Source organism: Brassica napus, chromosome C2 (genome assembly GCF_020379485.1).
Source record: "Brassica napus cultivar Da-Ae chromosome C2, Da-Ae, whole genome shotgun sequence".
NCBI lineage: Eukaryota > Viridiplantae > Streptophyta > Magnoliopsida > Brassicales > Brassicaceae > Brassica > Brassica napus.
This window is the reverse complement of record NC_063445.1, coordinates 23,282,932-23,298,280: the sequence shown is the minus strand read 5'-3', so window position 1 is coordinate 23,298,280 and position 15,349 is coordinate 23,282,932. Positions and strand designations below refer to the sequence as shown.

The 15,349-nt window shown below is 34.9% G+C and overlaps 1 protein-coding gene and 1 pseudogene across 5 annotated transcripts; one reads left to right on the top strand and one right to left on the bottom strand.

Annotated features, from left to right (window-relative positions):
• The first annotated feature begins 4,716 nt into the window (after window positions 1-4,716).
• On the top strand, window positions 4,717-15,349 carry LOC106381298 (protein LAZY 4-like). Of its 5 annotated transcripts, none has more exons than XM_048748582.1 (8): window positions 4,717-5,035; window positions 5,135-5,371; window positions 5,575-5,621; window positions 5,690-5,767; window positions 9,108-9,201; window positions 12,098-12,693; window positions 12,780-12,951; window positions 13,041-15,349. In XM_048748582.1, exons 4-8 carry the CDS (start codon window positions 5,732-5,734, stop codon window positions 13,058-13,060), a joined length of 918 nt encoding a protein of 305 aa, XP_048604539.1. In that variant the 5' UTR covers window positions 4,717-5,035; window positions 5,135-5,371; window positions 5,575-5,621; window positions 5,690-5,731; the 3' UTR covers window positions 13,061-15,349. The 5 variants fall into 5 exon arrangements, 3 of the variants coding, with proteins under 3 accessions (XP_048604539.1, XP_048604538.1, XP_048604537.1); XM_048748581.1 differs by lacking the exon at window positions 4,717-5,035 and adding an exon at window positions 5,444-5,504 and having other exon boundaries at window positions 5,147-5,371; XM_048748580.1 differs by lacking the exon at window positions 4,717-5,035 and having other exon boundaries at window positions 5,147-5,371; window positions 5,444-5,621.
• Window positions 9,647-11,710, bottom strand: LOC106446188 (annotated as a pseudogene).

Below are 15,349 nucleotides of genomic sequence, written 5' to 3'. Positions count from 1 at the left end.
TAACAGGCTGAGGTTCGCTAGTACTACCATATTCATAACCAGTTTCCCCATGAAGGTACCAAACTTTATAATTACGTGAAAACCCTTTCATATACAAATGAGTCCAAACATCAAATTCTTTTATAACCTTATTATTATTGCAAGAAGAGCAGGGACATCTTAACATACCACTTTTTGCATCCGGTTGCTGTTGAACAAGCCTCATGAATTCTCCAATCCCTTGAACGTATTCTTCCGTAAGCAAATTGGTGTTCGGATCCAAATGAGGTTTATCCATCCACGAACGATAATAAACTTCTGAAGACATGATTTTCACGGAATTGTTATGACTAAAGAGAATGAAGAGAGAATGAAGTGTGAATGAGTTGAATGAGGAGGGGTTGTATTTATAGGAAATTGCTTACGGACCTCCGACGACTTTCCGACGAAATTCCGACGGATATAAAGAAGTCCGTCGGAATTCCGTCGGAATTGTCCAATCCCAAACGGCTATACAACGGTCATATGTATTTGTCGGCAACGGTCACATGGTTCGTCGGAATTCCGTCGGAAAATACCGATGGAATTCCGACGACTTTGCTGTTAATCGGAATGTCGTCGGAATTCCGTCGGAATATACCGACGAACTTCCGACGACTACAACGGTTACATTTTTTATCGGAATGTCGTCGAAAAGTCGTCGGAAAATTCCGACGAACCGTATGTCGTCGGAATTCCGTCGGACATGGTTGACGGAATTCCGACGACTTCATTTTTTTGGATTTGGTCGGAAATTTGTCAGTATTCCGTCGCAAATGTCCGACGACCTTGGTGTCCGTCGGAACCTCCGTCGGAATTTGGTGTGTTTTCTTGTAGTGCTAGTATTACCTAGGAGCACATCTATGGATCCTACGCTACCCAATCGAGACTCCTTTGTACTCTTGCAACCACATGGGACGAGTCCACACTACGACTCAGTATGAACCGCCTCTTAGACCACCTGAATTCTACCCGCTAATAACAAGAATACAAAGCTGTTTCAAAAGCAGTCAAAAGAAATACAGAAAAAGAAACACTATAGTACGCTCAGAGCAGTTGATGCCTTACGATTTTAATGAAGCACATGACCAACCACCATAACACCGAGAGGTGCATTTTCCTCTTTGGAAACTCTAACTAGCCTGAAACTAAGGCTTTGTATCCTTGCAAATGGATGGTCAGTAGCTCCAGAGAACCAATGAACTACCGAAGATCCCAAAAGTCGAGTTGAGATCTTGGCAACAACGACTATTCAGATCACCATCAAGAGGGGACAAAGCGAAACTGCCGGGTGAGACAGTGATTCGGCACTGCGAATGTTCCACTTTGAAACATGAAACTACCGAGACCCAAACTCCTTCGTTGACCAGTCGATGAAGCTTGAACCTCCTCATGTTCTGTCTCTGAGAACCAGAGAAGCAGCAACTCTTGAGAGAAACTTTGTGCCGCTGATGAAGCTCAACATGTTCACAATGAAGCGCCATTCTTCCCTCCTCCAAGATGGCCATAGACGACCCTATGCGACTGAAGGAATCACAGCCACACGCCACGCCTGAGCCAAACCAGCTGACACACGCCATCCTTATGAACTCAGGGAAACGCCGTTAAGAGGAGGACTCTCAACGTTCACTTGTCGGGGGTGAGACCAGAGCCTTTCCACGCGCCGGAAACTCTCTAAACATCCAACCCACGAGCCATCTCTCTTCGAGTCCGAGGCACCAGCCATCAGATATACGGGAAACGGGAACAGAGACACAGCTACGCACCTCCATCTCTATGTTGAGATCCGACGAATAAAGCTTGAAAACGACCGCCGGTGAAACCCAACAAACCCTAAGAGCCGACCCATCCCGGAAGTTCCCCTTCACCCGACTCGCCGCCGTTCCAGAGATCCGCCTTCCTCCTGCTACCTCAGCTCCGCCGCGGTCAGAACAAAAGTAGAGGCCTCCATCGAATTCCAGATCCGTCGAGCATATCGCCGGGGAGTATGAAAACAACCAAGAAGGGAAAACAAAAACGAGATAAGGGAAGAAGGATAAGCCTCCGGCTCCGGGAAAGGACACCGGCCGCCGGGGGGGGGGGGACACCACAGATCTAGGGTTTGTGTAGAGAGAAGTTGGAGAGGTTAAGGAGAGATAAAGTAGAAAAGAAGTTAGTTTGTGATGGAGATTTAATCTCTGAAAAATAGTGCTAATTGGTTTCTCGTGAGAATATATAAATTGAAATGAAAAAATAATTTTAAAAAGAAGAGACAATGAATGACACAGCTAGAGATAGGGCAGCAGAAGCACTGACATAGCTGCACATATAGAAGAAAGTATAGATGCAGGGTCAAAACCGTCGTAAAAGTATTTATATCAACTCAGGTATAAAGACCTAATTAAAGACCTAGTTATGGGCGTAGAAGCCAATTAATCCTAAAAATTTCTAGGGGAATTTTAACCAAAATAATAGTATTTTAATAAAAAAATTCCCTCAAAAATTTTAGTGTCTTATAACATATTACATTTTTTTGAAAAAATCTTTCATAAAATATTATTACTTCTGGTGATTTTTTTTTTAACTTTCAATGCGAATATCCATTGTAGTAAATATTGTAGTAAGAAAGACTTTTACTATAGATGTTTGATTTTAGACAAGTGGACAAAGATTTTAAAAAAGATGTGGCTAATGTCTATTGGACCAAACCCCACGTGATTGGGAGTGGTGTGATGGGCTCAAGCCTCCGGTGATAAAGCAATACTGCTTTTTGAGGCTTTCCTTTAACCTAATTAAATCTCTAATTCACAAAGAATTTTTTTAATTAAAATATGAAATTTTGAAACAATTAGTTAAGAATTGGCTGTGCAGTTTTTTTTCAAAATTTACAGATAATATTTCAGGATTTCCTATTTTTATTAATCTTAGAAATAGAAAGTATTTTTGGACATTTTTCTGCATAATCATGTGACTGATAAAAAACAATACTAAATTATAAAATTACTCTATAAATTGGGATGTCAGTGGTCAAGTGGTAGAAACAGGTTTAGAACGCCAATATATTTCAAATTTAATCTGCTTATTGTGCGAAACTAAATCATATTTTTTTAGAGTACTCACATGAGTATGAATTTTTGTTTTCGGTCCATTTTAATATCCGAAAATGTATATCTATAGATTGCATTTTTCATTGAAGATTAGTCTAGGTTATTTTACAGATTCATAATATTTCTAGACTAGTAAAAATTAAACAACTCCATTGTCGTTTGTTATTGTGTGAGATCAATAATCACATCGACCTAGTCTTTTGAAAATAATCAACTTACCATGCTTTGATTATTTTCGGGAATTAAAATATGTTGAAAATGAAAATATATAAAATACAGAGGTCATGTTTGTTTAAATATATATGCAAACTTCTTTTCATAGACCTTTGTGCTTTGTTGGTTATTCTATTCCGGTTTGGTTACCCAGACCACCTCAAGTTTGAGTAATAAATAGCCGTTTATTACCAAAATATATATATATGCAAACAAACGGATATTGTATGCCATCAAATAATTCACAGCCTCAACAAGAGAATACCACAGCTTTGACAAATCTGTCCAACAGTTTATCCCTATTAGTAGATTTTCAATCTGCTCTCACTTCAACAAACATTATGGAGTCATTATCAACAGTGCTGTCCAAAAAGCTTTAGTTGTTGATCCTTTGACCACAATACCACAAGCTGGTGGTTTCGAGAGTCCTTTTTGTTTTGCTGTGTTAGGAGTTGTGGATGAAGCTGAAACGGAGAAAATAAGTTCTTTCAGTTTGACAGGGGATGGGAGAGAGACCAAACCTCCTATCAAATAACAAGACTTAGAATGGAAGACTGTGCATGGGAGACGTAAACATGGTCACCGTGGTCGTGGTTCTTCTCGTTAGCTATTTCTTTTACATTTCTTTTTTTGGCTTTGCTAGTTCCGGCCTAGGTGTTTCCTTAGGTACGAGCTTGTTCGTATCATGAATTATGTTTTATGTTAGTTTTTTCCCACTATAAGACTATGCAGTCTTATCTTGTAAACGTTTGTTTTAATTTAAATTTGAAAGCTCTTTTTCAAAAAAAAAAAGAAAAGATAATCCAAACGGCTTAGTCAAACCATTAAATCAAAAATCGATTTTGGTGGAAGTCCACAAATTTGGTCTAGAAAGTTTTCCTATGACCGTTAATATATAATACAATCCATCACTAGTTTTTTTTTTGTAACTTAATCCATCACTAGTTTGAATTTTAATATACTCTATATATAGACGTAAATACATATAACTTTGTAATACAAACCTGGCATCATCGAAACCGTAATATATAGGATTAGTTTGCCATGAAAAATATAATTAGATAAAATAAGTTATATACATTATTTGATGGAAGATCGAGATACAATATTAAAGTGTACAGAGAGACTATGATCTTAGAATTCCAGAGGACAAGGGGGCAATGGCATGAGTTCTTCGTGGGGGTCTGCCCTTAAAATTTCACCCTTTTCTTTCTGTCTCTTTCCTTTTTAGAATTTTATGAAATTACTAGAATTTCATATTAGCCTTACAATAATAATGAACATGTCAGAAATTACGTGTGGATCAAAAAAATTAAAGTGCAATTTCAAGAACACGTGTCACAATATAAAACCATCTCCATCGGACATTTCTTAAGAAGGGTTCTAAAGAAAAGTGAAAAAAAAAATGAAAAAGGCTTAAAAACAAAAGAACCGATGCTTAACTTGGGCCTTTAAGAATTGGTAAAGACCCTTGCGTGTCACTTTTTTAGTGGACCTCCTCTTTATGTCTCTCTCTCCTTCTCGTTAGGGTCTTGATCTGAGATCACATATTTTCTCTAACTCCACTGAAATCGATCACTTCATCTTCTCTCTCGATCGAGTCTGATATGGATAGATTGTTTTGATAAGATTGAAGATTGAATTGAAAGTTTTGAAATCGATCAACTCTGTTTCTGAGTCTTCTGTGGTATCGCAGCTACTGTTTTCTCCATCATCATGTACGCTTCTCCACTCTCAATCATGGTAAGAAATCACTCAAGACGTGTTTCTTCAACTTTGGCTCTGTCTTTTTTAAATGTTTGTTTTTTGATGAACAGAGATTGGTGACGAAGACGAAGAGTGTAGAGTATATGTCATTCTTTTTTATCACTCTTTGTGTTTCTCTGTGGAACTTCTTGGTTCATCTATGGTCTTATCGGTCGTGACCCTTTTGTGAGAAGAAGACGGTGGAGATGAAAGATGAGGAGAAGAAACAAAATGTGGTTTATGGAAAGCAACAAGAGCAGCAAGTTTAGATCCTTTTGAATGATTTATTCTGCGGTATTTCTAACGTGGTAGGACAAAGCATTATTAAGATTTTATTCGTTATGTTTCCACCTCTAACAAAGAGTTATGTTAGTATATAGATTAAGAAGTCTGTCGTCTGTGGTATTGCTTCTCTCGGTTATGATCATATAGAGATTCTTGGTTAGTCTCTTTTGTCAGAAAAAAAAAATGAATCCAAATGTTTTTTTTCTAATCAGTTGGTTTTATTTAGGACACACGCTTGCTGAAATCTCTGCAGAGAAAGCTGGTATCTTCAAGGTAACAACAAGAAGCTTCTGCGTTGCTTCGGTTTGAATTTCATTCTTATTGATTTGTCTCTGTTGCAGAGTGGAGTTCCTGCTTTTACAGTCCCTCAACCTGATGAAGCAATGAGTGTACTTGATGAGAAAGCTTCAGAATTGGAGGTAAATGACTATATACAAAACAACCTAATCACTAGACAGATGTTGAGTTGAATAGCTTTATGATTTGTAGTTGTATCTTTTGATTTGTAGCTTTATGCCATTTTTATTTAAATTTTTATGTTATCAAATCTATATCATTCAAATTAAAAAAAAAATATTTAAGAACTCATATAGGATTCTCTCATTGGAGGAAAAAAAAATTATTTCCACTAAATAAGGTTCTTAACTTCTCATATCATCTTTAAACCTACTAATTTAATCATTATAACCTATTAGGGGTTCTAATGGATGGAGTTGTTCTAAGGCCACAAACTAGAACGAATGGATGTTTTGTTTTGAAAGAATTTAAACAAATGATGTTCAATAAAATATTTTATGCTGTTTGATTTATACGGTAACTAACTAAAGAAGACACTGAAAGCCATTATTATTAATATATACTTTCTTACCCATTTATCCCATCTGCTACATTTTTTTTATTAACTAAGAGGAGTTTGGCCTTTGGATCCTAGTCTTTTCCATTGTCCGGAATCAGCCTTTACTGATATTATTGATGGCGTAAAACATTCTTCTCACCGGTTTTCAAATCAGGAGAACAACAACACCTACGCTTGCTTCAAATTAACTGGCCCTACCATGTCCGATAGTATCACATTTTTACTCATTAGATTTTTTCTAAGATTTATAAGTTCTTATCATCTTACAATAACGTACCTTCATTCGCCGAGGCTGAGTTATCATACTGAAAATACAGACTGGCAGAAATAAGGTCATCTACGCATCAGCTAAATCATTGATTAATCTATATTTTATTTCAAGTAATAATATTATAAATTTTCCAAGTGGTAACGGCTTTTTTTGATTTAAAACTTATATGGCAATCTCTGCTACTAATTCGAAAATTAAGCCAATTTATGCACATACATAACCGTATATATCTCATATGATCACACAAAAAAGGATATAGATCACACGGATAACAAAATGTGTAGAAGCCTCTGTACATCCGTGTCAACATAGTAACCACTCAATGACAAAACTACTACTAATACTTATCTTGGGATTCGATCTAATTTTTACACCCTTCGCTTTTAATTGTAAGTAGTTTTGGTTAAAAACACGAATATTTAGAAAATTGTTATTTAAAAGAATATATCATTTAATCAATTAATTCAATTAATTATTAAAAACCTAATATTATTTCATTGGTCACACAATATTCAATAAATGAAAAAGATGCATTGAAATATGTAAACTACTTATATTGTGAAACAAACTCTTTTTGCTAAAACTATTTACATTTAAAAACGGAGGGAGTATATCCTTTTATAGATAGTCGAAAATTGGTAAAAAGAGATCTGAGACGGTATGATCATACGAAGTGCCGTTATATTCAAAGCCTTGACGTTCTTTCCTATACAAAATCAAAAAATTTATAATATAGTTAGCATTTTATAATATTAGCTAAGCTGGACGGGACGAGGTAGCCCGTTTGGTGAAGGATCTTGTGGGTCAATTGTCATGCTCACGGATTCGACGCCAGGCGGTGGCGAACTGCCCATCCATGTCACCCACACAGATATGGACCTATGCTTTAGAGTCCATTTGAATATCCGGAGAGAGAGTCTATCTGTGGGCTACACTTATTTTTGGGGATTAGTGTGGGCTCCAAGGGCCTGGGATATCTCAGGTTAAACAAAAAAAAAATATATATATTAGCTAAGCTATATACAAATTAAATACGCTCGGAATAATGCCTCGTTGAACCACGATCGTTTGCATGGAGATTTGAGCCGTACGTCGTGAGGTCTATCTATAAAGAAGAGTGAGAATTGAACAGAAGTTAACCAAACAAATCCAGAGTTTATTAGAAGAAAAAAAAATATTCCTTCTTTATTCTTTTGAAGAAAAATAAGGCCGTCAATTTTGGAACTTGAACCATCAAATTCATCAAAAACATTCAAAGATCTTAGTTTTGATTTTCTACGTGTACCAGGATAAACCCTACGCCTTGCGCAGGATAAATTTATAGGAAAATTATTTAAGAAATATAATATGGAAAAGAATTTATATTATTGATTGAATTAATATATTTGGCTCTTAAACAATTTTTAAAACTTTTTTTGTTAATTACATAATTTGTATACTAATGAACTGATCCTATTTTTAAAAATATTTTAGGTCAAAAAATTATTTATCGCATAAAAACCTAACGTTTAGGCCAAAGAATCTTATGCCTACTATTTGGTTACAATAAAACTATGCCAGCTCGGTTCTATATCATGATTTAGCAATTTAAAAGTTAATTATGGTTATGAGAAGTTTACGTTCACGTGCCAATCCTATCTATCTTTGATATTTTTTTTTTTTGTGTCATTTTGGTTATTGCTTGATATAAATATTGATTTTTGAGTTTACTCTCATTTCTTTCTTTTATTTTTGCCTAAGATTTAGAAAATATCTAAGATTCAAAATTATTAAATAGATACATACTTAGGTTAAGATCTGCGCCTTGTGCAGAATAAATACTTATTTTTTTTGTATATTATGAAATAATAAAATAATAATTATATATTAAATAACTAAGAAATCAGTTACTGTTATGTAATAAATTGGCTTGCACATATAAATCAAATGATCGTTCTTGTTTATTCGCAATCATTTTAGAATAAATAAATCAAAACAATCAATCTTATCTATCGTATTTGATATATACTTAAATTTAAACGATATGAAGTATATATATATTAACATAAACACCTATTAAAATAAAATTATTTATTTATATGATTTTATTATCATTGTATCTTATTATAGAAAAAAATTTAAACATTGATCACAAAAGTTTATGTGAGACTTTTAACAGTTTTAGTAATTTATACTCGTTTTGAAAAATTCAAAATACAACATATACAAAAAAAAATTAATTTTTAATATATGATTAATATAATTGTGTAATTTATTTTAATAGTAAAGAATTAAACAAAAATGAATGAAAGCATAAAGATTATTAGCAAATCTTCATTATTTAAAATCATTAATTACTATATATATCATAACCACGTTAGGTAATTCCGTATATTTTATTTAAGAAAATAATATATAATAAATAGCCACCTTGCTTTAGTTAATATCATATGATATCATATAGTTGGTATTAAATGTTTCTAGTGAAGATATAAAAATCGAATTGGACCAACGTGTTTTTCAATTTCAATGTGAGGCTGACACGTAGGACTAATTAACTATCTAATTGATTGACACATAAGCAAAAGATCTTTTTTAATTATTATAAAATTGAGGTTACATCTTTTTCAAATGTTCCTCAATTAATATATAGGGATTTAAGCTTCTTGGTTCAGCAAACACGAGATATTTCATTTCCTTTTTCACCTCTTCCTCTTCTTCTTCGTCGGGGTCAGCAAGACATGAAGGTTCGTTTCATCACACTCATATTCATTGATTTATTAGGCGGTGTCTGAAAATGAACTTAATTAAGAACATCATCATTTATGGGTTACTCAACAAAATAGTCAGTTTAAACAATAAAATAAATGAAAAAGAAGAAGCTGATAAAACCAGAATTGTTGAAAGAAAAATCTCTTAGAGCATGTCCAATGGTTAGAACTCATTAGAGGTTCTAATAATTAGTTTAATAATTAATTGTGCAATTTGTGAAGTTTAAAATTTCTACTAATGTAATTTAATTTAGCATGGTTCATTGGGAGAACCTCTTGAAGGTTCTTAATTTTTTTTTTTCTAAGTTGAATGATTAGTTTTTATAAAATCTACACATGACATAAAAAAAGCAAGAATAGTCTATGAATCACCAGATTACATCATATATGTGTGTTGACTGTTGACACATCCTGAACTCTCTTAACCACAACAGCCACCTCCCTGAGAGATCGCACCATCTCTTCCTCCAGCTGCACCTTGTGGACGCCCGTAGCCGACCTTAATGCCTGATGAATGCAAAATTCAAATTTCGAGATTAAAGGAACCGAAGCAAATTATGTATAACATTAGAATCACAACCACAATATGAATGTCCGGGATTCACAAAGCCCATATCAGCAAATAACATAACTACTAGAGAAGTTAACAAGATTACAACACCGGAAAATTAAGTTTGCTTCTAGATTTAAGTGGGGATTTACCTTGTTGGTTACATCAAAGATGTCGTCCTGAATGTTCTGGAGGATCTTTGTTGCTGTCTTTATGAAGGCCTGTTGATGTTAAATATGATACTTAACCCTGTTCTTCAAGCTTATTTAAGACCACATTTCCAGAGATTGTTGTGATTACAGCTAATAACAGAATTTGGGAAAAGAAGGATCACCTCCACAACGTTTTGAGCAGTTCTTGCAGAAGCTTCTAAGAACAAGAGTCCATTTTCTTTGGCAAACTGTCCTCCTTCCTCTTTGCTAACAGCTCTCTTGTGAGCAAGATCGCATTTTTTCCCAATTAGCATAATACTCATGTTGGGATTAGCATGTTGCCGAGAATCCTCTAACCAGTTCGTGAGATGGTTAAACGTCTCTCTCCTTCAACAAAAAAAAAACATATTTTTGAACGAAAAAAGATGAAAAGCGTAAATGATAATTTCTTCCAATCTGTCATATGTACCCTCTCAAAATTCCAAAATGGATATAGCTTTCTCGTAACATTCTCAATGAAAGAGCTTTGCCAATATCCTAGTCAAGAACTTTACTCAGATCACTAGTAACTTCTTAAAACAAGTATATAAAAACTATCAAGATTTTTCCTTTTCACTTGCAAAACTTTGTCGGAGATTCAGACTCTGAGCTGAAGTCTTACTGTCACTGAAAGAAAACTAACCTGGTGATGTCGTAAACAAGTAAAGCTCCGGCAGCTCCTCTGTAGTAATGGATCTAAAAGACTCTTGAGTAGCCTACAACATCATACACTTGGGTAAATCATAAACAAATTCATTACAAAAAACCTGAACTAGAAGCCACAAAAACCAAACATAAACAACTGAAATCTGTTTTGTGTTTCAAAAAAAAAAACTGAAATCTGCCAAAATCGTATCGGATTATGACAATTAATCATCTTGACTACATCTGTCCGAAGCCAACACAATCCTAATCTACAAAACGTTTCTGATGACCTAGCTAGACGAAAGAGATAGAACCGTACGGTGTCCCAGACTTGGAATTTGATGGGGTGTCCCTCCACGGTGACCATCCGAGCACCGAACTCGACATCAATTGTAAGAATCCGAGCCTTCACGGTGATTGCATGGACAGATTTGGAGGAGAAATCGACGAACCTTCACAGTGATTGCATGGACGGATTTGGAGGAGAACATCTACGAACCTGCACGATGGACGGATTTGGAGGAGAACATCGACGAAGAAAGAAACAGATTAAACATCATCTCCGTTGGAGATTTCGCAACATCATAAACAAATTTCTCCCAAAATAAAAAACCACCGTTTAAGAAAGAGAAGAGAAAATTTTTCTCCCTTTTGTGTAAAATGAAATAGCCAATACGCATAAGCCACGTATGAGGTGTTTACCAATCCTACATTCTCTTATTTAGACAGCGGTTCTGTCAAATTATATCATTTTTATTTATTTATTTTCCTTTTTCCTCTTTAGAACCTCAACTAAAATCCACCGTTGGAGGTGGTCTTATAGACTTACGGAAAATGTTGAGAATTGGTTTGCAATGTATCACTTTATTAGTGGTTGAAATTTTGTAACTATTTAAAATTTAATTACTAAATTATATAAATATTAAATGATGAGAAACCATGGTTAAAAAACTTGTTGATGCTTTAAGAGCAGGATTAACGGAAGCTCTTATAGCTTCCTTTTAAAAAAAAATTTAAAAATATGCGGGTCCTACCATATTATTAAGAGCTGCCTCTTCTGCCTCTTCTGTAAGAGGCGAGTTTAGTTTGGTTTTTGCACTGTGCGCGGGCTCCACCGATACGTGGCAGTCCGCGATTGGTTCGATTATTATTATTATTATTTTTTTTAAACAAAAAAAAAAACTAAAAACCTGTGCCTAAAAGCTTTACCGTTAATTATGCTCTAAGTACTCATAAATGTTTTTTTGTTGCTTTTTCAGCTCTTTATGTGGATGCATAATAAGCTACATGGTAAACAAGCGAATACTCATAAACCAAGAACATCATCTGCTTGTTCACATAAATTAAAATCTAATGTCTGACTTAAAAGTTGAAACAAACACCTTTTAATTTACCAAACTAGTTGTCTACTTGGGATATGTGCAAAGCAACCCCTCCTAATTATGTGGCTCTCTGATCATTTTTGTTTGTCTTATGTTTCATACAGATCAATCACGAGAAGAGTTCAGCGATTGGCCTCACGGATTACTTGCCATTGGAACGTTCGGTACCTTGACCAAAGATCAAACCCCAATACAAGAAGTGATTCAAGAAGAGAAGACTTCTAACATGCACGTGGAAGGTAGAGCGCAAGATAGAGATCACGATATTTCTTTATCCGATGATCTTGAAGATTTTACTCCCGAGGAAGTTGGGAAACTACAAAATGAGCTGACGAAGCTCTTGACAAGAAAGAACAAGAAGAGGAAGTCTGATGTGAACAAAGAACTTGCCAATCTTCCTTTGGATAGATTCTTGAATTGTCCTTCGAGTTTTGAAGTCGATAGACGAATCAGCAACGCGTTTTCAGGTGGTGGAGATTCTGATGAGAACCAAGAAGACATTGAGCGTACGATTAGTATTATTTTGGGGAGATGCAAAGCTATTTATACAGAGAGTAAAAATAAGAAGAAGGGTAAGAGAGATGTGAGCAAAACCTCTGTTTCTCATCTCCTCAAGAAGATGTTTGTATGTACAGAGGGGTTATCTCCTATTCCTAACCCTGGCTTGAGAGACACGTTTCAAGAATCAAGAATGGAGAAGGTACAACTTAATCTCCTAACACCATTTCGGATACTAGTTAAAGTGTTTTGTTCATGTACCTTATTACTTTTACATGATATATACAGTTTCTGAGAGTAATGCTACTCAAGAAGATTAATACTCGAGCTTCTCCAAAGCAAACATCAACGAGTAGATACGTGCAAGACAGGCAACAACTTTCCTTAAAGAATAAGGAAGAAGAAGGAAGAAGTAGTAGTAGTAGCGATGGGAGTAAATGGGTCAAAACAGATTCTGATTGTGAGTTTAAAATCTTTTGATTTCTTTTCAAAACAAAAGAAGTCGTCCATGAACTAACTCTATTTTCATCTTCTTCTTTTTGGTTGCAGTCATTGTTCTAGAGATTTGATTCACTTTACCCCTACTCAGGTTCTTACAGGAAAGTACAGGTAATATAGTAAGTTTGAACAATGAATCTCCACCTCATTAATTTTGCTTCTTCTAATGCTAAATCTGATGCTAGATCTTATGTCTTTGCAAATAGAGAATCTTCATTGATATCAAGAAAACAAAAATCAGAAAGAAGTGATCAATCGATTTTCTTTTTCTTTCTGATGAACATTTTTGGGTATCTATATGTATATATGTAGATCCCACAAGTTTTCCAATCATTTTTTTTTTCAGTTAAAAAAAAAGAGTGGAAAACGTTAATTTTAATCCCTGTTCTAAAAATCGGTCGTCTAGGCGATACGCGTCACCCTTCGCCCTGATTTATGTCAAATCGATTAAAAAAATCAGATATCTGATTTTTTCCGCCTAGCCGCCTAATCTATTTTTTAATAATATATTTATTTATTTATTTGATCTAAAATTTTATTTATATTCATAATTCATATATTCTATTTGTGTGTTTTATACAATCTTAAACATGAAAATATATTAATGTTATATACAATTAAAGATTAATATGTTTTATAACAAGGTAAACAATCTAAAAATTCCGCCCCGCATAATTTTTGATTAATCTCCGATTTTTTCTTTAGACGCTAGGCATAATCCGACCGCCCAATTAGCGCATAGCGCGTTCCCGAGCATGGATTTGAATTGCCCACCGTTAGTTTTTCATTTATTTGCTAGCAATTTACTCTTTTTTTTTCAAAATTTTGTAAAGTAAATGATTAGTTATGAAACAATTATCCTCTTAAATGTTGATTTTAGAAATCCCTAGAAAGCTGACAAAAAAATTCATGGAGTACATTTAGGGTTTGACTGGTATTATTAGCGTAAGTCAAAGTAAAAATAAATAATAGGAAAGAGTGAAAATGAAAATGATAGAAAATAGTGAAAACAACAGTATTTTTATTCTATTATAATGTAGAATAAACTTGAGTATGTGTTTTTTTTTTCTATTTAAACAGTGGACAAAGTAAAAGCTCAAAAAATTATTTCATTTGATTGGCAAGATTTTACTGGGATTTTGAGTAAAATTAAAATCAAAGTAATAATTTACTCTAGAAATGCTTTTCAATCACACCACTATAAGAAAACACCGGGATTCCGACGACAAATATCGTCGGTATGTCCTCGGAATAACGGTATTCCGAGGACATACCGACGAGAATGGTCGTCGGAAAGTAAAATTTCCTCGGAATTTTCTCGGAAAGTTCCGAGGGAATACCGAGAATTAAAGATTCTGAGGACATTCCGAAGAAACATTTCCTAGGACTGTTCGTCGGTATCTCCTCGGTTCTTTCCGATGGAATGGTCCTCGGAAACATTCCGAGAGAAAAGAGGTATCGGAATATTCCGACGGCCGAGGAAGTGTATCCGTCGGGATATTCCGAAGGAAGTGTATCCGTTGGGATATTCCGAAGGCATATGTCCCTCGGAATATTCCGAGGAAGGTGTCGTCGGAATATCCCGAGGAATACACTTCCTCGGAATATTCCCAAAAATAATTTTTTTTAAAAAATTAAAAATTTATTTTTTTAATTGAAATTCGAAAATATAAAATTAAAATTGAAATAGAAAACATATTAGATAATATTCAAAATTGTACAAACAAAAATAAAACATTAAGAGTTTTTGAAAAAAAAAAGAAACTACGGGAACTGCATCTCCACCATTTGCTCGTTCTGCTTCCTCGTTGCCTCCCATCCCGCCTCTTGATCCGCCATCTTTTGCTCCAACGCAGCTATGCGGTCATCTTTGTCCTTCAACTGGTCCATAAGCCCTTCTGGATCAACATAGGGCTGTGGTGCAGAAGGAGGAACTGACCGGGCTCGACGACACAAACCGACCAAACGTCCCTTCTTCTTTGGAACCGACTGAAATAGAAAATAAACAAATTTAAATAATAGAAAAGATGATAAAATGAAAATAAAGAAATAAATGAATTGAACTTTTTTATAAAGAACATACCGATTCAACGATTTCGTTGATTCGAATCCGGGACAAGTTGGTAGAAGCCGTCGAAGTGGCGTCCAGGTCGGTTTGAAGCTGAGATAGACGGGTATATTCGTCTTCCTTCTGAGTTTCGATCAAGCTGAGCACATCCCTCACAACACCATCATCAATCTCCCCGGTGTGCTTGTTGGTATGCGCCGTCTTCATTAGGACGAAATCATCAACCGGCTCGCCATCATTTTCATCCGCCTTAAAAAAAACAAAAGTTAAAGAAACATTAGAAATTAGAAGA